Raw genomic sequence first — 22,049 nt, 5'->3', positions numbered from 1 at the left:
TATCAGGGTCTTAACCACAAGATTATTGACCATAAACTAGAAAGGGCTCCATAAAAGGTGAACTTACAGAGTAAGCTCTGGTTCTGGTGCTACCATGTTACCACAATGCAGTGCTTGAAACATACAGCCCCCTCCTAACTCTAGACTCTTAGCATTTTATCTTTACCCCAAGGAAGGACGGAAGATGAGGAAAGTATTGAACTGAAGGTAAATCCCAGAAATGGGATTAGAATCTCAAATATACAATACTGTTGGCTTTTTTTTTACTTAGCAGTTGGACAGGCCATGCCTTATTTTAGGGTCATGAAATAACTGGATAACTGGGAATACCCCAGAATTCCTGGCTTAATGAGTAATATGTACCCCTGCCTCTGCTTATTCATCTTTGTTTCCTTCTTCCATATAAAGAAACTTCATCAACTGAGTGTAGGGCAGATGACCGCATCCCAGAGCTGATCTTCAATCTTCCACCATGGCTGTTTTGTCATGACAATGACCTGGTGATTCATTCAGCGTTGGAAGCCAGTGGTCTCACTTTAAGCTTGCTGCCTGCTCATACTTGTATCAAATCAACTGCTAGTCCTTGCTCCCCTATGATAGCTTTGATTGACTGGGTGGCTTTTATACTAGCTTGATAGAGATCTAGAATTTGCAATAAGGCACTCCAGGAGCTGTCATGCTGGTCAGGGCAAAGGGCATGTCTGGGAGTCTCTGGGTGCTTGCCTCTTTGGTGACACCCTGCCTGCAAGCCTGCACTTAGGAAGACCCCTCTTCTGATACATACTACAGGATATGCTCTGGCAAACAAAGTCCAGAACCTGAAGTAGGCTATGCATGTTCTTCTTGAAGAATTGTTGGCCAAGGCAAGGGTGGAAATATGTATTAGCAACTAGATGATGAGGTATGGAAAGTTGATTCACATCTTTCTTTTTCTCTAGGCTCAAAGCAGATAACATGCAAAGCAATAATTTGATGGGTTGACTATTCTAATAGGACTTGTTTTGATGAATGAGTTAATGAGATTGAATTTTTCTTTATTGAAAAAAATTTACCTAATATATTTTGATCATGCTTTTTCCTCCCCCAGTTCCTCCTAGATTTCCTTTACTTCTCTACCTAATCAACTTTGGTTTTTTCTATCTTTGAAACAATCAAAAAAAAAAAAACCTAAGACCCCCCCTCCAAAGCAAGGAAATCAAAATAAATAGCAAAGGGCTACTAAGACAAAAACTGTATAAACAAAGAAAAAAATCTAGCATTAAAGTACCATTGAGTTAGTTTTGCATTGGCCAACTACTCCTGGGTATGAGTGTGGTTAATACATCCAGGAAAACTCCATTGGAGAAAACTGATTTTTCCTTTGCCAGTGGGTACCAATTATAGACAGCCTCTTGATTAGGTATGGGACCCCATTTGGTCTGAACCCATGTAGGTTTTGCACATGATGTCACAATCTCTGCGAGCTCATTTGTGTACCAGTCCTGCTGTGGATGTAGACAATATTTTCTGGGAGCCGTCCATCACCTCTGGCTTTTACAGTCTTCCTCCTTCTTCTCCTACATACATTCCTGAATCTTGAGGAGAGATGAAGACATCCCATTTAGTACTCCAGTGTTACTCTCTGCACATATGACATCGACTTCTTGATAGTGATATGGTGAGGTATGCTTGTTCTTGGTACCGTCATTGTACTGATAATTAGCATGCAACAACCTTGGAGTAGACAGATATCCTGTGACTTGCTTAGGAATCTGAGGAGCATGAGGAATGTGAGGTTATTTCCTTCTTTGCTGACATTTTGGTATTGCTCATTCTTAAATGTTACAGTTTTGAAATCAGTCACACACACCTCAGTAGCCAAGTTTAAATTTCAATCATACAAAATAAAGCAAAACTATGGCTTTTTTAGAACATATGCAACATTACACAATTTAAGCACTAAAATAAATTTAACCTAATTTGAGTCTCCCAGCACTCTGGGTAGTGAGTCATGCTACAATTCTGAATCAAACGATTCTAGATTTCAGTTCTTAGAGCACAAGGGTTGTAATCACCCTTGTTACATATAAATATGTGTCACCTTTAGAGTATAATTAGATTTAATCAGTGTATATCCTGCTAAGTAAAACTTATTTTCAAGATCTACTGCTAGAAGGAATATGCATTAAAAATAAATATAGTAGGTGTAAGATTCTGTGACACCCCTCCACATGCCAGCACTGGGCAGAGTTGCCAAGTTTCCAGAAGAACATGGAAACCAAGCCTCATGTCTAACCAGGGTTGATGTTTCTTCACTAGGCTGTTGCTTCATGAAGTAAGGGATGAGCTGGGAATAAAGAGAAAAAGTTTCTTGTCTTAGTCTAGTGTGATTGAGCTGGGAGCTATTTATTAGCTTATTTTCTAGAACTCTGTTCCCTGGACATAAGATTAAACATTTACTTCTCCTTGTGATGGGCTCTGAAGGCAGGGTGTCACTTAGGAGGGCCTGGTTGTCACAGTTTTGGAGGGAAACAAAACCCACTTTCTTTGTATTGGCTTCACAAAATCAGGAAATCATAAATCAGTATACCTAGAATCACAAATCACTGTCACCTCTTTCACAATAATCATTATCATAATTACTATGTGTTCTACTGTGTGCCACATTGTCTTCTTATTTTGGCGACAGGGTCTTGTAGTATTTTTCTATGTCGCACACACTAGTCTTAGCCTTGCCTCAGTCTCTTGGGTGCTAGAATTACAGGTGTATGTTACTATGCCTGGCAATACTCTTTTTTAATCAGCGAATATATATTGTATACATTTATGGGGTACCATGTGATATTTTAACTCATGAATACATGGTATACTAGTCAGTTCAGGGTAAATTTATCTTAAACATTTATCGTTTTTGTGATGAAGTATTCTTACCCTCTCCATTTCCTTGCCCTCACTCCCACCTTCCATTCATTCTCTTCTTTTTGTTTCTTTCTTTGTTCTCCTTTCCCTCCCTCCTCTCTCCCCCTTCCTCCCTCCCTCCCTCCCTCCCTCCCTCCTCCCTCTTTCTTTCTCTCTCTCTCTCTCTCTCTCTCTCTCTTTCTTTCTTTCTTTCCTTCTTTCTTTCCAGTGTAGCCCAGACTGGCATCTAACTCCCTACATAGCGGAGGATAACCTTAAGTTACTTCTCCTCCCACTTCCACGTCTTAAGTGCTGGGGTTGCAGTAAGTACTAGCATGTCCAGCTATGTTAAACATACAAAATTCCCCTTTCTAGCTTTTAAAAACATTCAAGGCATTATCACTATACACAGTCATCCTACTGTACAGTAGAATATTAGACTTCTGTCTTTTATCTAACTCCATGTCTGTTTACCAACATTTCCTATCCCTTCATGACCCTGCTATCTCAACTGAACCTTACACACACTTAATATATTGCAGCAATAAAATCTACAAAAGCAAAAGATGTCTTTTTGTGCATATGAGTTCATTTATCCATCCTTAGGATAATGCTTAGAGATAGGTATCTTGACCTCCTCTTATAGAAGACCAGTGTGAAGTGTAGAGGCTAAATTAAATAACTTGTTAATGGTTCAGAATCACACATGGCTTAGTATGCAGAACACTACTCCCTTTCTTCACAAGAATTCAGTTTTGACTGTATTTATCTTTTTTTCTTTGTGTACAATACTGCCATCCAGACATAGCTACTGTTAGAATTTTCTAGATAAGGTTGAATTTATAGCCCTCTCTTTGGAAGTCAGTTGCCCTCTGTAAGCATTCCTTGAGTGTTCCTGGAGTGCTTACATTCTCACTGTTCCTCTGACACTGAGCTTGGGCTCTGGGGCTGGTGTAGTTTACTTTAAACAACCTCCTCGTTCATTCCTGCCTGTGCCTCCTTGCTGGTCAACTTGCTATCAATCTGTAGATTTTGAGTTGTGCAAAGTAATAGAACATAAATCCTTTTGAACTCTGGTATTTTAGCTAGACTTCAATGGATAAATGTGCACAGGGAAGAACCCTTCTGGTAGAAGGAGCAGCAGTAGCTGGAAAGACAGGGGGAAGGAAGTTCGATCACCAGCACTGGAACTTTATAGTGGTTCCCGTGAGGGAGAATGGAGGATGAGAAGAAGTGGCCTAGGGTAGATATAGGACACGGAGGCTCTGGGCTCTGAAGTTAGGGCGGAAGCTATTGACAATGGCACATCATCTTCAACCACCTGAACTTAGAAAAGTGGGCTTTAACAAATGAGGATGAAGAGCTGGAGAGACAGCTCAGTGGTTAAGAACACTTGTTCAAATTGCAGAGAACCCAAGTTTAATTCCCAATACCCACATGGTGGCTCACAACTGTCTATAACTCCAATTCCAGGCATTTGATGCCTTCTTCTGGCCTCATGGGCACCTGTATACACATAGTGCACATGTATATATCCAGGCACATATCTGCACACATAAATAAATGAATAAATAAGGAAGGAGAGAAGATTAAGTGAAGAAAAGAGCCGGGCAGTGGTGGCACACACCTTTAATCCTAGCGCTTGGGAGGCAGAGGCAGGCGGATCTCTGTGAGTTCGAGACCAGCCTGGTCTACAGAGTGAGTTCAAGGACAGTCAGGACTGTTTCACAGAGAAACCCTGTCTCGAAAAACCAATAAAAAAAAAGGAAAAAGGAGAGAAAGAGAGAGAGAGAGAGAGAGAGAGAGAGAGAGAAGAGAAGAGAAGAGAAGAGAAGAGGCTGAGTTCAGCCTGGCCATTCTACATCTCTGATGCATGCTGGGATTTAGCAGGCACTTTTCTCTGGGGTGAGGGCAATGCCACTTGCTGAGTGTTAAAAGATCCAAGAGAAACCTGCTATTGACGATCCATGGTCTTTTGCACGGAGCATAGAGCCACATGTGTTCTTACTAGAATAGGTAAAGAACTCAGGCAAACGAGCGGTGTCACACAATGTGTAAGGAGAGACTGTCAGAAGAGGAAGGTGAGGGATTCCAGGATGTGTCCCACTGGAGGTCTCATGCAGCCACCTCTAGTCCTTCCTTTGTCTGAGCCCGTTTCCTTGTCTGTAATATGAAGATACACTATCCAAATCATGTGGTGCTAGCAAGAATTACAATGCACTTAGTTATCATCTGAGATAGGTACTTAATAATGTACAGCTATTGCATTGTTAAAATAATTTTAATAAGATGTATAATTGAAAAACAGAACTAGCAGATACTCTATAGCAATGATCTGCAAACTGTTTTCTGTAAAGAAATGGGAACTCTAGGGAGGTGCCCAGGGCTGGGGGAATAAATGCAAAGCCAGCATCCTCCACTCCACTCCCAATCCACAGAAAGTATGGTTTATTTGTTCATAGGTATTGCTTATTGTCAGGATAGACCCACAGGCACAGGGTAGCAGTTAGAGAGAGCAGTGGCAAGAGAGGCTCAGGGACAAGGGGGTTGCAAGAACAACTACCCCGGCAAACTTCTTCTGCCATCTTTCGCTCTTGCTGGTGCTATCATCCGGTAGCTGAGACCTGGGAAGTCGCAAATATCCTCCATGGATCTAGAGCTGGGTGGAGAAGGATGGGAAGTAGCTGGAGAAGGGCAAGTGCATGGTATACTGGTTAAGTGTGGTTGTACATGACCGTAGTCCCAGCCTCCTGGAATACTGAGGTGGGAGGAGGCTTAGGCATAGGAAATCCAGGGCAACATGGTGAGAGCCTATCTCACACATTGATAGTGGATAAAAATTGGCATAATACATTTGGCTTAAAGTGAAAATAGCCTGATTAGAATGTATAATGAAGCTCTCTGATTTTCATTTTTTTTTATGGCTTTCCCTCAAGAGAGTTGCCGGTCCACTTTCTCTCCATCTTTAAAAATCTATGACTAGGGTTCACCTTGTTACGTAGCTTCTCTAGGATCATGAACTGTAGGCTCAATATCTTTTGCTTTACAGCTAGTATCCACTTATGAGTGAGTACATACCATGTTCATCTTTCTGGGTCTTGGTTACCTCACTCAGATTTTTTTTTCCTATTTCCATCCATTTGCATGCAAATTTCAAGATGTCATTGTCTTTTACTGCTGAGTAGTAATCCATTGTGTAAATATACCACTTTATAGTCCATGACCCAAGAGAAACTAAGTAGCAAGGTGAAATCTAAGAAAAAAAAATATAGATCTACTTGGAAAAGAGAAATAGACAAGATCACCTGACAAAACATGGGGGTGGGGGGAAGGGAGGGTAGAAGGGGAAGAAGAGGAGAGAAAGGGAAGTGGCAGGAAAACTTGAGGGAATGGGATAGTTGAGAAGGGAGAGGACAGAGATGAGAGCAAGGAAAGAGATATCTTGATTGAGGGAGCCATTATGGAACTAGCAAGAAACCTGACTCTAGAGAAATTCCCAGGAATCCACAAGAATGACCCCAGCTAAGACCCTAAGCAATAGAGAAGAGGGTGCTGGAACTGGCCTTGCCCTGTAGTCAGACTGAAGAATATCTTAAATGTCACCATAGAGTCTTCATCCAGCTACTGATGGAAACAGAGGCAGAGACCAGCAGTGGAGCACTGGGCTGAGCTCCCAAAGTCCAGTTGAAGCGTGGGAGGAATGAGAAAACGAGCAAAGAGGTCAAGACCATGATGGGGACACCCACTAAAGCTGTCTACCTGAGCTAATGGGAGCTCACCAATACCAGCTGGAGAGGGAAGGAACCAGCATTGGACCAAGCTAGACCCTCTGAATGTGGGTGACAGTTGCATGACTGAGGCAGACTGCGAGGCCACTGGGAATGACACCAGGATTTATCCCTACTGGCTTTTTTGGGAACCTGTTCTCTTTGGATGGATAAGTTGCTCAACCAAGATATAGTAGGGCGGACCTTGGACCTTCCCCAAAGCAATGTGCCTCACCCTCTTTGAGGAGTGGATAGGGTGGGTGAAGGGGAAGGTAGAGGGAATGGGAGGTGGGGAGGGAGTGGGAACTGGGATTAGAATGTAAAATGAAAAAAGGTAGTTTTTTTTCAAAAAATAAATTTTAAAAAGTCTGACTAGTTAATAAGAGACAGCTGCCAACAGTTTTGTGGAATTTAAAATCAAACTGACATCCATCCTCCACCCCCTTGCTTTAGTGTTAAAATGCTAGTCAAGCATGTCTTTGTAATAAGAACATTGTGAGGACCCAGGAGATCTACATGAAAGTGCCTGGTACTTTTTTCTTAGGAAAATGCTAAATACTTTTGTTCCTGGATTTTAAAACAACAAAATCTGTAATTCTTGCCCCAAGGACTCAGCAGAAAAAGACACCTGCCATCAAAGTCTGACAACATGAGTTTGATCAACCTGAGTTTGATCACACGTGGAAGGACAGAGCCAACTTTAAAATGTTCATATCCCATGGCATGCAGGTATGCATGCATGTGAGTGCATGCGTGTGTGTCTGTACATACACACACAACATCACAAAGAAAAGAATGTAATTTTAAAAAAATCAAAAAGAAATGTCAGGGAGGGCTACGAGGCCCCAGGACACACTGGGTTTTGGTTTAGCCCATGCAGATATCTATGACAATGTCTCAGGTGCAGTAACCTTCATCCTGTCCTGCCCAAAAGTGTGTCAAACGGCTTTTTGGTGTGCAGAGAGTGGGCTTCCTATTAAGGTCAACCCTACAAGAAGAGGGCAAGAATCAAAGGGCTTCAGAAAGAAACACACCATCTTCCTTAGCTCTCCTTCGGCCTGGGCCTGCTTCCTGTGCATGAGTGTTTGAAGTTTATTTACAGGAGCACAGGCGCACAGCAGGACACAAAGCATTGGCAGTTCTCTTTTCTGAGCCACCTTAGCACTCAGACCTCGTAGTGAAACAGTTATCTTTATCTGCGGGGTCAACAGAGACTGTGGTTTCGTGCAGCATGCATAGAATACAACCTTTTGCCATGCTATTACAAACATCCCTTAATGCAAGAATCAATTCTTTTATAAATTAGTTCCTATTTTAAAGTGAGGACGGTGTGATAAAGGTTCGGTATGGGCTTTTTTACTGTCCTTTGAGTGGCTGCCTGTTTGAGGCAACTAGCAAATCACAAAACAACTCCCAGGGTTTAAGGTGAATTACCTTCGGTTGCTGCTGAAGTTCTTCCAGCTCAACCCAATTATATTAGACATATCGGTAGTCTGCACACACAGGGCCTGGGCACTGGGGAGGTGAAGGCCAGCCAAGCAGAGTCCTTTTTCTTTTCAATCTCTTCACTCTCTAAGGAAGGGGATAGACAAGTCTCTGACAAATTGGAACTCTTCGTTAATTTGGTTCGTTGTGTGTTCTTTTCTATTTAAATAATTTTTTAAAAACTTAAAACGATAAAGGAAACAGAGTAGTAAGTGCGCATGTGCAAGTCATAAGCGAGCACCACATGGTTTCTGCCTCACTACTGGTCCATGTGCCTCGCAGTTTATCAGCCACAGGTAGTCATTGCTTTGTTGATTTCTATGATTTTTAATATGTTATAGATGTTATCCTTAAGTGTTATGTGTAGTGATGTTTCCACCAAGTGAAAAACTTTATTCATATAGCACTCTTTAGCTGTGGAGATGTTTTTGGCCTTTTCTATAGTCCAATCCGTCAGTGTTTCCCTTCAGGATTTGATTATGCCTTTGAACGAACAGACTGTGAGTCTGTTGAAGGCAGAGACTATATTTTATTCTTCTCTTCACCACAGAATGTAGCACCAAACACAATACTTACATGTTTATTGACTATATGTATTACAGTCTCATTTTTGTGTATATATGTGCATGTTAGTGTACCCATAAGTGAGTAGGTGCTCATACATGTTTGTGGGTATGCCTGTGGAGGCCAAAACCAAAAAAACAAAAACCCTTGGGTGCCATTTCTCAGTCATTATGCATCTTGTTATTTTGGAAACAGGGTCCCTTGTTGGTCTGGGGCTCACCAATTAGACATGGCTGGCTTGCCATTGAGACCCCAGGAACCACCTGTCTCTGCCTTTCCAGTTCTGGGATTTCAAGTGAATACCAGTGTGCCAGGCTTCAGCATCAAACCCTAGGCTGACCGAGCTATCTCCCCCAGCATCTAGTCTTGTTCATTTAGGAATGTGGGGTCTATATCGATTAGGTCCCAAGCGTTCTATTAATTGTTAGCGGTAGAATGATGGGAAAAGTAGATTTCTTCATGGTATTTGCAACAAAACATGGTAAATCATAGTAGATATATTATCAGTAAGATATGAGTTTAAATTTCATATTTATACCAATGGATCTTGGATATATTGAGCTTTTTTATAGTGAGTTTTTTTTTCTCTTTGAGACAGAATCCTTTCTATGGAGCCTAGGCTGGCTGTAAACTCCTGATCCTTCTCTTCTTAATTCTAAAATTATAGGCTATGTACTGCCATATCTGGCTTGGGATTTTAAATTTTTAACCTACAAAATGGACTACAGATGCCTTTTATTCAACATTTTGAGACTTAAAATACACAGGGTTTGTAAAGGCCGTAACAGTGTTTTCTGCTCAGTGTATAATACAAATAGTAGTTTTCTTACCTGAATGGCGTAATAGTAAACTCTTGGTGGTCTATTTTTTTTTTTTTTTTTTTGTCAATCTCAGGAGGTGTCATGATTCTGGATTGCTTTCATGGTAACCATATTTCCTTGGTTTTCAGTGGACGATTCCTAGACACTCTTTCTGAGTGTGTTCAGGACAACCCATCAAACTGTTCTCTTTATTAGGAGCTAAAGAACAGGGCATTGAAGAGATAAGGAGTCTTGTTTATTGCTGCCATGGAGAAGAGAGGTGTCCTTTTGTGGGTGATGACATATACCTTTTGGGGCAGCATAGAAGAATAGGGAATTTGGAAGTCTACTTAGGTAGCAGAAGAGGCCAGAAAGAAAAAGCGGCTTGAGTTTAAGGACAGGGTCATGCCATACCAGACACATTTCCCGGTAATGAATAAACAAGGTTTCAGTTAGAGAATTCGCCTCTGTGTTAGTTAGTCCTATCACTGTGACCAAATCCGTAAGAAAACGACATAAGGAGGAAGGGTTTCAACTGGCTCGTGACTTTCGAGGTCTGCGTCTATGATTCACATCGTTGTTGACTCTGTGCTTGCCGTGAAGTGGCACGTCACATGGTGAAAGTCGGTGGCAGAGGTTACTCACATGTTAGCCACAGGAAGCGGAAGCGAGGAGAGGAGACTAGGTTGCCTTCTGAAGCGAGCGCCCACTGACTGGCTGTCTCCAGCAAGACTCTACCTTCTCTTAATACCTCCCCAAATAGCATGGCGAGCGGAGGTCTAAACAGTGAGCACAAGAGGCTGTGGCGTGCATACTCAAACTGTTAAAGCCTCTTCCGGTAGAGTTGGGTAGGAGAGTTCTCAACCCTCAACCCTGGGTATTTCTATTCTCTTTCTCTTTGCCTATTTTTTTTTTTTTGCCTCTCTTCAGTGTCTTTTCTCCATTGTTCTACTTTCTTTCGATGCTACCCAGACAGAGTCATAAATGCTCTAAATCCCCCACATCCAGTATCCATTAGGTCACTTATATTATTACCCTGGACTGAGAGAAAGGGTTCCAGAGAAAAGTGAGAACTTCAGGACTGGCATTACCTTTTATATGACGATGATTATTGATCTCTTTTTTGTTGTTGTTGTAAAATGTGCGGCTTCTATCAGACAAGCCTCAGTTTTTGAAAGTCCTCAGCTTGATGGTACCGCACTCCTTCCATTTCTGACACCCCCAGGGTAGAGTTTGCATGTCAATTGCATATATGTGCCAAACGTCTAACAAAATCTAACTGGCTGGATGCTCAGCTTCATCATTGGAAAAAAAAAAGGTTGCCACCAGTTGTCTGGGCCTAATTATAACTAACCTGTATTATTTATTCTCTATGGAAATTTCTGGCATTTGAAGATGGGGAAAAATGTCTTTCCCTCCATCAGACAGACAAGGACCTCATTTGGCTGGAAAGCGGGGAAGGGAAGTGGGAATGCCCCGGGAAGAAACCGAAGAAACCTGCTTGGCATAACACCTGCATGAAAAGAATTTGTGGGAGGAACATAACCTACTCATATCCAGGATGCTCTTGCCAGATTCTCAACGCCTCGCTATTCAATAAAACAGTAACTTCCTTCGTTGTTTCCAGTCTTGTGCATTTTGGTATCATTTTGTTAGCTGCCTAACCTTTTAGAAGGAACCTTGAGCATGAAGCCGTTGCTCAAACACTTGCTGAGAACATGAAAGAATCATGGGGGAACAAACGGGAAAGGGGTGACCCTGTTGCAAACAGGGTCAGGAAACTGGATTCCTTCTCTGGAGATGAGAAGGCAGAAACTCCTAAAGGTAATTTAACATAGGTTTTATGATGCAACAAGTAGATTTTAATGGCAACTTTAGGACGAATTTAAGAATTTAAGAAGATACCAGAAGGTAATCCTACTAAGTATTTAGTCATTTATTTTTAGAAACCTGACCAGTAGTTACCCTTCTGGGAAAATTCTTCTGTCTTTTCACGATTTTAGTAGCTTCAATAACTCCAATCCTCTTTTGTTTTATTTTAGAAATGTGTTTATTTATATTGTTCGTGTGTGTATCTACATCCGTGTCTGTGTGTGTGTCCTTGTGTACGTGTGTGTGTGTGTGTGTGCGTGTATGTGTTCCACAGTACACGCATCAAAGTCAGAGGACAAGTTTATGGAGTTAGTTCTCCCTTCCCACATTTACATGAACCCCAGGAATCAAACAGAGGCCACCAAGCCACCTCCCTGACCCCAGTACTCTTTTATGCCAAATATTTACAAACTTTCCATTCCTGTGCCATTCAAATCTTGTTAAGTTGACTATTAGAGTTATGCAATCCCCATCATGGTACTAATGTTATTTTCTTCAGTGTGATTAATTTTCTATATCTGTCTTTCTTCTTTGTTGTAAGCCATGGGAGATTTGAGATCCCCAGGGCTTACCATAAAATAAATAAACAATGAATAAACAGTATTTAGTTAATGGACATAAAATAACAGTTTTTAGAGGATAATTTTCCTCTTATAATTGTACTCCAACTCCCACAATTGCCAACTATTCTGCTTAGCTTTTGCATTATCTTTGCTTCCTTGGCTCATCACAAGGGTCTAAATTCCAGGCCTGCTTTTGGGGTTCACTGCCCTTCACCTGGATTTTGAAGTGCTTTGGGCCAAGAAAGAACCGATAGGCATTGCAAAAGCACCTGACTTTAAGATATCCCTTTCTGTTACAAAAGCGAGGGGACAGTTTAACCCTGTTTTCCTCTGAACTTGTCAGTCCTTCAAGGCCAAGGACCCAGGTTAGCCAGCAGTTGCTCATTGGAGCCATGTGTCACTTGGCTCTGGGGTATACCATTTGGAGCATACTATTGCTGTCTGTCACTGGGCGAGGTCTCATGGACGTTCATGACCAAAGCTTTCATTCATCTGTTTAAAAATGAGTTAAAAATTGATGACCTTTGAATACATTTAATTAAAAGTCATTTTTTTTCTTGTCAAATAAAATCAAATGTAGGGTCTAAATGTAAAAACCGTCCAAACTTGAGCAGCTCAGAAAGACCTGAATGTGTGGGTGGCACGAGGAGAGAGGGGTTGAGTCCATTCTATTGATTTTTTCCTGTTTATTCTCAGAAACTTCAAAATACATTTAAGAAAGTGAAAAATAATGATTCCTTGAAATCACATTTAAAAGCACAATTCTTTTTTTTTTTTTTTTTTTTTTGATTTTTCGAGACAGGGTTTCTCCGTAGCTTTTGGTTCCTGTCCTGGAACTAGCTCTTGTAGACCAGGCTGGCCTCGAACTCACAGAGATCCGCCTGCCTCTGCCTCCCGAGTGCTGGGATTAAAGGCGTGCGCCACCACCGCCCGGCTAAAAGCACAATTCTTCCTCTAGTTTTGAATTCAATTTAATTTTTGTGAACAGGTGTTGATTCAGGTCTAAAGTCATCCTGTGATGACTTCTAAAGAAAAGTGTTTTCATTTCTTCAATGTTGTTAATATATTACTATCCACAGCAATGTCAGCTGGAGGAAGGTCTAAGTGTGAAAACAAGCATTAAGGGCCGGAGACATAGCTCAGTGGTAGAGCGCTTGTCTAGCACGCTCAAGGTCCTGAGTTCAACCCTAGCCTCATTAAAAACAACAACGAAGAAAAGGAGTTGGGAAGGTAGTTCGGTTGGTAAAGTGCTTGCTGTGTAAGCGTGGAGATCTGGGTTCAAGCCTCAAAGCCCGTGGAAAGTCACGTGTACTGATCCATTCTTGTAATCCCAGACCTGGGAAGGCAGAGACAGGCCTAATCAATACCCCCAAGTACCAGTCAGAGACCCTATTTCAAACAACAAGGGGGGATGGCTCCCGGGAACAACACCTGAGGTTAATCTACATTCCCGACATCCATATGCGTTTACATCTTTACACGCGCATACACCTGTACACCCAAACACTGCTGTGGTTTCCCAAGGATTTCTAAAGACATGGCAGCAACAGCTGTGGTGTTGGCCTCTTGCAGAAGGGCCCACTGTGGCTCTTGACCCACTTTTTTCCAAGGGAAGGGCAATGACATGTACGTTTTTTGCACTTACATTTACATTGACATTTTAACTTGGCACACCTAAGTAGAGGGTGAAAGATTTCCTGCTAGCATTTCCTCCTGATCACCCTGCTGGGTCACCTCTGAGCTTAGTCTCATGTATCACCTTTTAAAAGTTATTGAGACACATACAGATTTAGACTCTATTTTAAGAAAACTAAATATATTTTCTAAGAATCAAGTAGGTATTTTGTTACCTAGAGCCCATATATGCAATCCTGTTTCTGTCATAAATGGTCTATCTCTGTTGCAAATGGTTCCTGTTAAAAAACTGAAAGCAGAGCTCACTGATGGAGGAGGGCTGATATAATTGATATAATGAAAAAGGTGGCAAACGTGACCAAGTTCAGACTCTCAAGCATATAGTTCCATTTTTCATCATTGAAAGTAAGATGTAGCTTAAAGGGACTGGATCATAAAGAAACCTGATTCCTGACTCGTTAGTCTTTTCAAACCAACTGTGTTGTCCTGTATTTCCTAAAGTTTTAAAATGAGCCATAGCCCAGTGCTCAGGTTGAGATGGGATCAGACGTCATGGTTTTGGCAAGTCAGTTGACTGGGCCTAGAAAACGGGCTGGATGGAACTTCAGTTGGAGGAATAAGCGTGCTTCCTTCCTGAGGAAGGTCTTTTGTGGAACGCGCCTGGAATGAGGACATCAGGAGGTGCGGTGATGTTCAGTCAGGGGCTTGGCTGGGTTTGTGTATGGAATGGGAGGTGTGAGCTATTTTTGGAGGCTGTCATTTCCCTTTGAGGTTTTTCTGGCTCATCCTATCTGCGATAATTTTATGATCTGTCTATGTTGGCCTCGGCTGTCAACTTGATATAGCCCAGAGTTACCTGAAAAGAGAAATTTCAATAGAGGAACTGCGTGGATTGGCTTGACCCATGGCTCTGTCTGTGGAGGGCTGTCTTGTTTCTTGATTAATGTAAGGGGGTCCAGCACTGGGGCAGCACCACTCCTGAGGCGAGTGGCGCTGGCTATATAGGAAAGCTAACTAAGTACAAGCAGGGGCTGAGTGAGAGAGCAAGCTAGCAAGCAGCATTCCTTCACAGGCTCTGCTTAGAGTTCTTGCTTAAGTTTCTGCTCTGACTTCCCTTAATGATCAACCTTGACCTGGAAGTAGGAACTAAATAAACTTTCTAAGTTGCTTTTGGTCAGAATATTATAGCATGGCGACAAAACGAAGCTAAGGCATTATCGCCAACTTCACATTTTCCTGAGATCTTACTGTTGAGGTTAGAAGCAAGAGGGATACTTTGAGATCAAGCTTGGAAAACTATGCTACACCCATACCCCTCTCATTCTTATAGATAAGATGCAACCAACTATAATTCCTACTTACATTGACTTAACCTTGACATTCTTCTTCCCAAGGAATCAGATAAGGATGTAACTCTCAGTAAGACCATCCTTACAACACCACGGCATGTAGCAAACACTGGCAGCTTGCATAGACAACAAAGTGTGCTAGCAATACTGAGATCTGGTAAATAAACTCCAGTCAGCCTCAGATCCTTAGCCACCTTTCTGTGACATTCTGTCAAAGTGATGACATTTGGTTTTGTCCCCTTGTAATTCAAGTATTGAAGGAAGAGAGAAGCTGGAGGAGGGACTGGAAGAGAGGGAGGTAGATGTATCACATATGGATGGGTAAAGGAAAACAATGAAAGCAAACAAAATAAGATTTCATTTTCTTCTATACCTGTCAGTCTGTCTATCTACACCAGCACCCCTCCCCACCATGCTTGGGTTTGAACCCGGGGCCTCATGTATGCCAGGTGAGCACTTCACCGCTGCGTTATTCTCCTAGCTTCATTTTCATTTTTAAAATGATATATACATTTAGTATGCTTAGTGGGCAGTATAATGGCATAAATTTATTAATTAAAGGCTAACTATGATAATATTATATGATTTTAATTACTTATCTCAATTGAGCAAACATTTAATGAATGTCTAACTATGTCTCAGGCATTATATTAGAGAGGTATGGGGGCATATACATGCATATATACAGGTATACACACAAATATTGTTTGGGAGGAATAATAGTTCAAGTATATTGCAGTTAGGATATGTAGCAGGGAACTGGAAGTAATAAATGAAGGAATTTGATTTCTTGGTAAAGAGTTTTGATTTTGTCCAGTGGAATATGGCCACATTTTAATATCAGAGCATTTTAAATGACTGTTCATATGCCTATTTTTAAATGAAGCCATAGGCAAGAGGAGCTTGACCTGCGAAGCCATGTTAATGTCATCATCATACGTCATGTTCTCTCGTTTTAGGAATAGCAGAAGGAGCCATGGACCTGATCTTGATCAATTCCCTACCTCTTGTGTCTGATGCCGAAACATCCCTCACCTGCATTGCCTCGGGATGGCACCCCCATGAGCCCATCACCATAGGAAGGGACTTCGAAGCCTTAATGAACCAGCACCAAGATCCACTGGAAGTTACTCAAGATGTGACCAGAGAATGGGCAAAAAAAGTTGTTTGGAAGAGAGAAAAGGCTAGTAAGATTAATGGTGCTTATTTCTGTGAGGGCCGCGTTCGAGGACAGGCAATAAGGATACGAACCATGAAGATGCGTCAACAAGGTAACATGCCTCTCAGTGATGGACAGGTTGTGTCCACGGGGGACACATGTATTTTACCAGCTGCTCTTTTTGAGGTTGCACTAACTGAGTGTAAAGAGTGAAGACAAGGTGTTCCTCAGCATTGCTTAGCTCTTCTACCCACACATTAGAGATGAAAGGTATAACCCAGGTGACTGCCCTCCCTAGACTGGGACCAGTCAGGCCAATGCTATACATCATGTCTACTTCATAATTTGAAATGAAATATGTTATACATTCTAATTGTCTCATGATATTATGAGCATGTAATTATGTTGCTTGCAAATATGAAAATATCCCTGCCAAAATTATTGCCTACATATTTTCTTTATTTGATATCTTGTTTGGCCTGTTGATCATTGCTCCTAAAAGCAACTAAATGTTTTAAAAAATAAATATGCTCTAAAAAAATTACAAAACGGTAGCTGGAGAGATGGTTCAGGACTTTAGAGCACTCACTTTTCTGGTAGAGGAGCTGGGTGTGGTTCCCAAGACCCATGTCACGAGGCTCCCAGTGCCTGAAACTCGAGCTCTAGAAAACAGATCCACTTTTCTGGCCTTTGAGGACACCTGCTCACGTGTGCACATACCCACATTTAGACACACGTATATACTCATACTCCAAATAAAATAAGTCTCATGGCTGCGGAGGTAGCTCACAGGCTAAGAGTCCTTGTTTGCTCTCTCAGAGTACCTGGCTTCAGTTCCGAACATCCACCTCCTGTCTCATACCCTTCACAATACAGTTCCAGGGAATCTGATGCGCTTTTCTGACCTCCAAGAGAACCAGGCACCAGACACATAGACAAACATGCAAACACTCATGTACATAAGTAATCTAAAAAATCTTAGAAATTAACAAATTAATTAAGAACAGACAAAATCACTGGGAACTATCTATCTGTAACCAGATTAAGTTGGTTTCTTCTATTTTTATTTTTTGAACAATGATATTGTCTAACATAATCACAAATAGATATACCGCTGTATACATTTATAGCTTGAAAAACTAGACTTGAAAAATATGTAGTATATTGGACTGACCTTGGCTGAACTTGGCTCAGTTCAGTATGTCTATTGTCTGCAGCAGGCTAACCTAGGTATGTTCTCATGGGGATGGAAGAGGAAGAAAAGAACAAATGCAAACTTGAGACTTTTTGAACTTTAAGCCAGGACCTGCATGTTATTAGTTATGCCTCATTTTATTGTCCCAGAGAAGTCAAATAGCTGAGCTTAGGGTTAGAGCAAGGATTGCTACAAACATACACAGCAAAGAGAAAGATTTTAAAGAATGGGGAACTGTGACCCTCTTTGTAAGCTACCATTTTGGGAAGGAGAACACACTTTACTTTTAGTGGTTGAGGACTCGGGCTCCATTTAGAAAATATTAGAACACGGATGGAAAATTTTGAGAACCTCCTTTAACAACAACAACAACAAAAAAAAACCAAAAAAACAAAACAAAAAAACCCCACCACAACAACAAAAAACCCAAAAGACTCTGTGACTCTGCTCCTGTCTCTTTCTCCATGGGGTGGGTATGATTCTGTCAAAATTGAAGTTTTAGTGCAATGGCATTTGGAGTAGATGGTGTGCAACATTCTTGAGTGTTGTGCTCGGAGGCCCCTGGACTTGGACAGGCAGGCAGATAGATGTCTGGTAGCTTTGATTTGTCTGATGAATTTGGTGCTGTGTTCTATGAAGAAAGCACAGATCTCATAATGTGGTAACCTTGCCTTGATCTCAAGGAGTGATCTGGCCCCTCACCCCTCAGCCACCTTCTCTGAACGGCTGACCCGACAAATAAAGACTTCCTTTTAAAGTTTTTGCTGCCTAAGCCTAGGGCTCAAGAGTTGCCATTTCATGAAAGGATGACAGGGTGAACACTTAACTCCTGAGCCACATTTCCACACCCCTCAGGGGTTTCATTTTAGAAGCTAAAGCTGATCTAGGTAAACTGAGTCCCTCTGCACATTTTGAGGTAAGAACCTGCAGGACTTTTATGTTTTTATTTCTACTATTTTTCTTTTACTTTGGATTATTTTTCATTTGTGGTGTGTGTGTGTGTGTGTGTGTGTGTGTGTGTGTGTGTGTGTGACCACAGTAAGGGTGTAAAGGTCAGAGGGCAACTTTGTGAAGTTTCTGGTCTCTTTCCACATTCATCTGGTATTCACGGATCAAACTCAGGTGGCCAGATTGAGAGCAAGCGCCTTCACCTGCTGTGCCACTTTGCTGGCTCTCATCGGGCTTTTTAGATCCTTAAAGGTATTGACAAACCACCTGTGGTCCTTTTTCCTTGGAGACCTTGACTCAGAATTTTGCTGAGCAAGCCCTGAGGTTTTGCGTTTGTATCAATGGGCCCAGAGACAAGTGCCTACTCTACCACTGACTGTACCCTGGGTAGTGAGAGTTTAGAAGCAGCCCCTCTCTGACATCCACCTGAAATCATTTCTTTGAATTTGCAGTAAGTAAAATATTTGGAGGGGGCAAGCTCAATTAGAGGTCAAAAGTGATAAATATCTGTATTCCTCACAAACAAAGGACTTTCCTAGAAAAACTATACTGTTCACATCGGGGTAAGTGGGAAAGGCACGGGGCAGACATTCCCAGGAATGCAGCTCTCCACTGAGGGAACAGAGGTTGAACAAAGGGATATGAGGTGTGCCAAAGCTATCATGGCTGATGGTCAGCTCTGTTATTTTTCACATGTCAGTTGCGTTTGATTTGTGTAAAGCGGTGTGTCGTTTTGCTGAGTCTCCGCATTCCTAGAGAAGATGATCAGAGATTTGTGCCCCATTTGTTTAGAGTATGGAGGGTCAACATTCCCTCGTGGGGTTGTCTCGAGGTCACCCTTAATGAATATAAATGATAATATGTAGAGAATACTAAACGGAGTGTTTGGACTTAAAACTATCACTAATGAGCTACCCAGACGAAGAGGCTGGGTCACAGAAATAATGGGTATTTTAAATGAGGCAAGGCAGGTAGTTGGTGAGCCACAGTAAAATGGGGTAGCTTTTGCACTTTTACCCTCAAATCTGAATTCTTTCTCTACCATTCACCAGCTTTTCAGCTCGAAACAAGCTAGCTGACTTCCATTTGTCTCATTTGTCACTATCTGTGAAATGGGTATTACACCCACACTACACAGTTATGTTCAACTTTGAGTAAGATTATGTATACACACACACACACATACACACACACACACACACACACACACACACACATTGAAGCTCCATTCCAGAAGCACACTGATTTACACAGCTGTGCTCTCAAACGCTTGTATAAAACAACACAATTCAACATAAGGTACCCATGAACAATAGGAATGGAATTTTTTTGATCCCAATTGCAGAGATTGTGTTCATGGCTCTACACAGCCTTTTGTATAGCAGCCTCAGTAGTAACAGTTCTTTCTTCAGCTCTGAGCATTGGCTTTGGAAGTACAAGGTCTCTACTTAAAGCCTCAGGCAGGAACCATAACAAAGGAGGGAGACATGAGAGTGGAAGGCAGTGGTGGTCTGAGCATGGGAGCCCTGGCTCAGGACAAGTTACTCTTAATTGAAATCATAGCTTTTCCTTATTTGAAAATTAAGGAAGATAAAGATTTTTTTATTAGATTTTTTTTGAAAATCAAATGAGGCACCCACAGGTTAATAACCTTATCTGGTTCACAGCAAAGGTTTAATCACTATCATAGGACACCAGAGTAGTAATTTAGTGGGATTTTTTTTTTTTTTGCGGCGGGGTGTGTGTGTGTTTTGCTTGCTTGTTTTGAGTCAATGTCCTCCTCTGTAGTCCTGGCTGGCTACAAACTCTTGGTAATTATCCTACTTCAGCCTCCCAAATGCTGAGATTAGAAGTGAGAACCACCATACCCAGTTTTAGGGGGATTAGTTCTCCTACTCAGAATTGTAAAGTGTACACTCATTGTGGAAACACACACAAAGAGGTGACACATTTTCTCTAGGGTTCGGACAGTAAGAGCATCTAACACTGGTGACAGGGTCTGCCTTTCCTGTTGGTCCTTCAGTGGAGGAAGGACTTCTACAGAGAGTAATATGGATTGTGCTATCAGGAAGACTTTCAAAGCTACATCGTTATTCTTCCGCTACTATGTGCTCCAGAGTAAACCATCCTGGGAGGGCTAGGGTGACGGTGCAATCAGAAAAACGATGCGCTGCTTTCCTGTAACTACAAGGACCTGGATTGGATCCCTGGAACTCCTGTGGGAAGTACAAGTTTGCAATCCCAGAGCTGGGAACGCAGAGCCAGGTGGAACCCTGAGGATGGCTAGCCAGCTAACTTACCCCAGTGACAAAGCTTCAGGTGAACCAAAGACCATGTCTTAATAAAGAGAGCAGATGGAACGCCTAAGGAACAGTTCCAGAAGTTGTCTTCTGGCCTCCACATTAGCCCACACTTAGTCATGCATACCAGAACACACCATCATGAGAACTCACATGCCCGTCCAGGAACACAACATGATAGGGACAAGCAGCAATCTATTCCTCCTTGCTGCTGAATCATACACCTGGGGAAGAAGTAGAAAGTTCGTTTGAGATGTGCCAAACACAGCTTAAATTGGCTTACACACCCCAACAATTCAACTTCTTCTTCTTCTTTTTAATCAATGAAATCTGAAGCTATCAAGAGCAGTTTGCTCAAATCTCAGTGGAGATTTCATTTCTGGGTAGTGAGTTACAGATCAAAGTTTTACCAGTCTTAGGTCCGAAGATCTGTTCCAGAAGGAACCAGGAGAAGAGATGGAAGTCTTTCCTTTTTTACTTTTTTTTCACCTGAGAACTAACTTTACAGTAGAACATCAAACTGCCTAATCATGATGATAATACTGAGAGGAAGAGCCTTCTGTATCGAATTAACATAAATATGTTACGAATATTAAAAACAAAGCAAAACAAAAAACAGGAAAGAAGTTGAAATCAAATGCCCCCAATTCATTCTTCTCATTGAGACAGGGGCTTAGGTAACCCAGGCTGGCCTGCACCTTGGGATGCATACAGCAGAGTATGTACCTTTGACCTTGGGCTCCACTTCCCGAGTATCGAGATTGCAAGCGCACACTACCATGTCTGAGCTATGCAATGCTGGGGGTGGAACCAGAACTTTGTGCATGCAAGACAAGCAAGCACCCCACTGAAGGGGTCTCAGCCTCAGCCTCAGCCCACATTCATTTTTTTTCCTACAATTATTTTTGAGTATGTCATATATTGGAGACTATTTCCAGGAGACATCCCTGCAGGACATTCCTCTGGCAACTTTACAAATGTTTCTATCTAAATTAATCTTTTCCAAATGCTAATGAGGGCTACTAAGTCCCCCATTAATATGTGCAGCTCTTCGTTCTTGTACCCAGCTGCCTTCACTAGCTAGTGAGTGTTGGACCCACGAGGGTGAAATTCAGCCTGATGCAAGCAAGGCCTGGCTGCAGCTCCCATCCAGTGCTCTCTTTTGAGACAGATGTGGTCTTGCCCTCTGGAACCTCGAGGGAGCAGCAGGAAACATATACTATAAGCAAGGCTGTGACAAGGAAAGCGTCACCGTGAGGTCCCCTAGCCTGAGGTCTAGGGGTGTGTAAGGCCCCTGCAGTTATCTAGCTACAGAATGGATGCATGGATGGGAGAGGAACAGGTGAGGCATATGGGAATGAGAGAGGGGATAGCATCTATGTCTTAGACCAGAGCCATCAGAGTAGGGATGCGGCCATGTGAATCACAAGGAACAGGTGAGGCCTATGGGAATGAGAGAGGGGATAGCATCTATGTCTTAGACCAGAGCCATCAGAGTAGGGATGCGGCCTTGTGAATCGTAAGCTGAGTAGGAT

General features: G+C 42.0%; 1 protein-coding gene across 2 annotated transcripts in view; it reads left to right on the top strand.

Moving 5' to 3' along the window:
* The window catches only part of Tek (TEK receptor tyrosine kinase), a 99,712-nt gene that overhangs the window by 19,000 nt on the left and 58,663 nt on the right, over positions 1 to 22,049 (top strand). For both annotated transcript variants that reach the window (XM_041651784.1, XM_041651783.1), the window contains exon 2: positions 15,872 to 16,183. In XM_041651784.1, coding sequence (XP_041507718.1) covers positions 15,872 to 16,183 — 312 coding nt within the window. The remainder of the gene's footprint in view (positions 1 to 15,871; positions 16,184 to 22,049) is intronic.

This window comes from Microtus oregoni, unplaced genomic scaffold (assembly GCF_018167655.1).
Source record: "Microtus oregoni isolate MIOR12 unplaced genomic scaffold, Mior012 000005F_ref0000423, whole genome shotgun sequence".
Classification (NCBI taxonomy): Eukaryota; Metazoa; Chordata; class Mammalia; order Rodentia; family Cricetidae; genus Microtus; species Microtus oregoni.
This window is presented reverse-complemented; position numbering and strand designations above follow the sequence as displayed.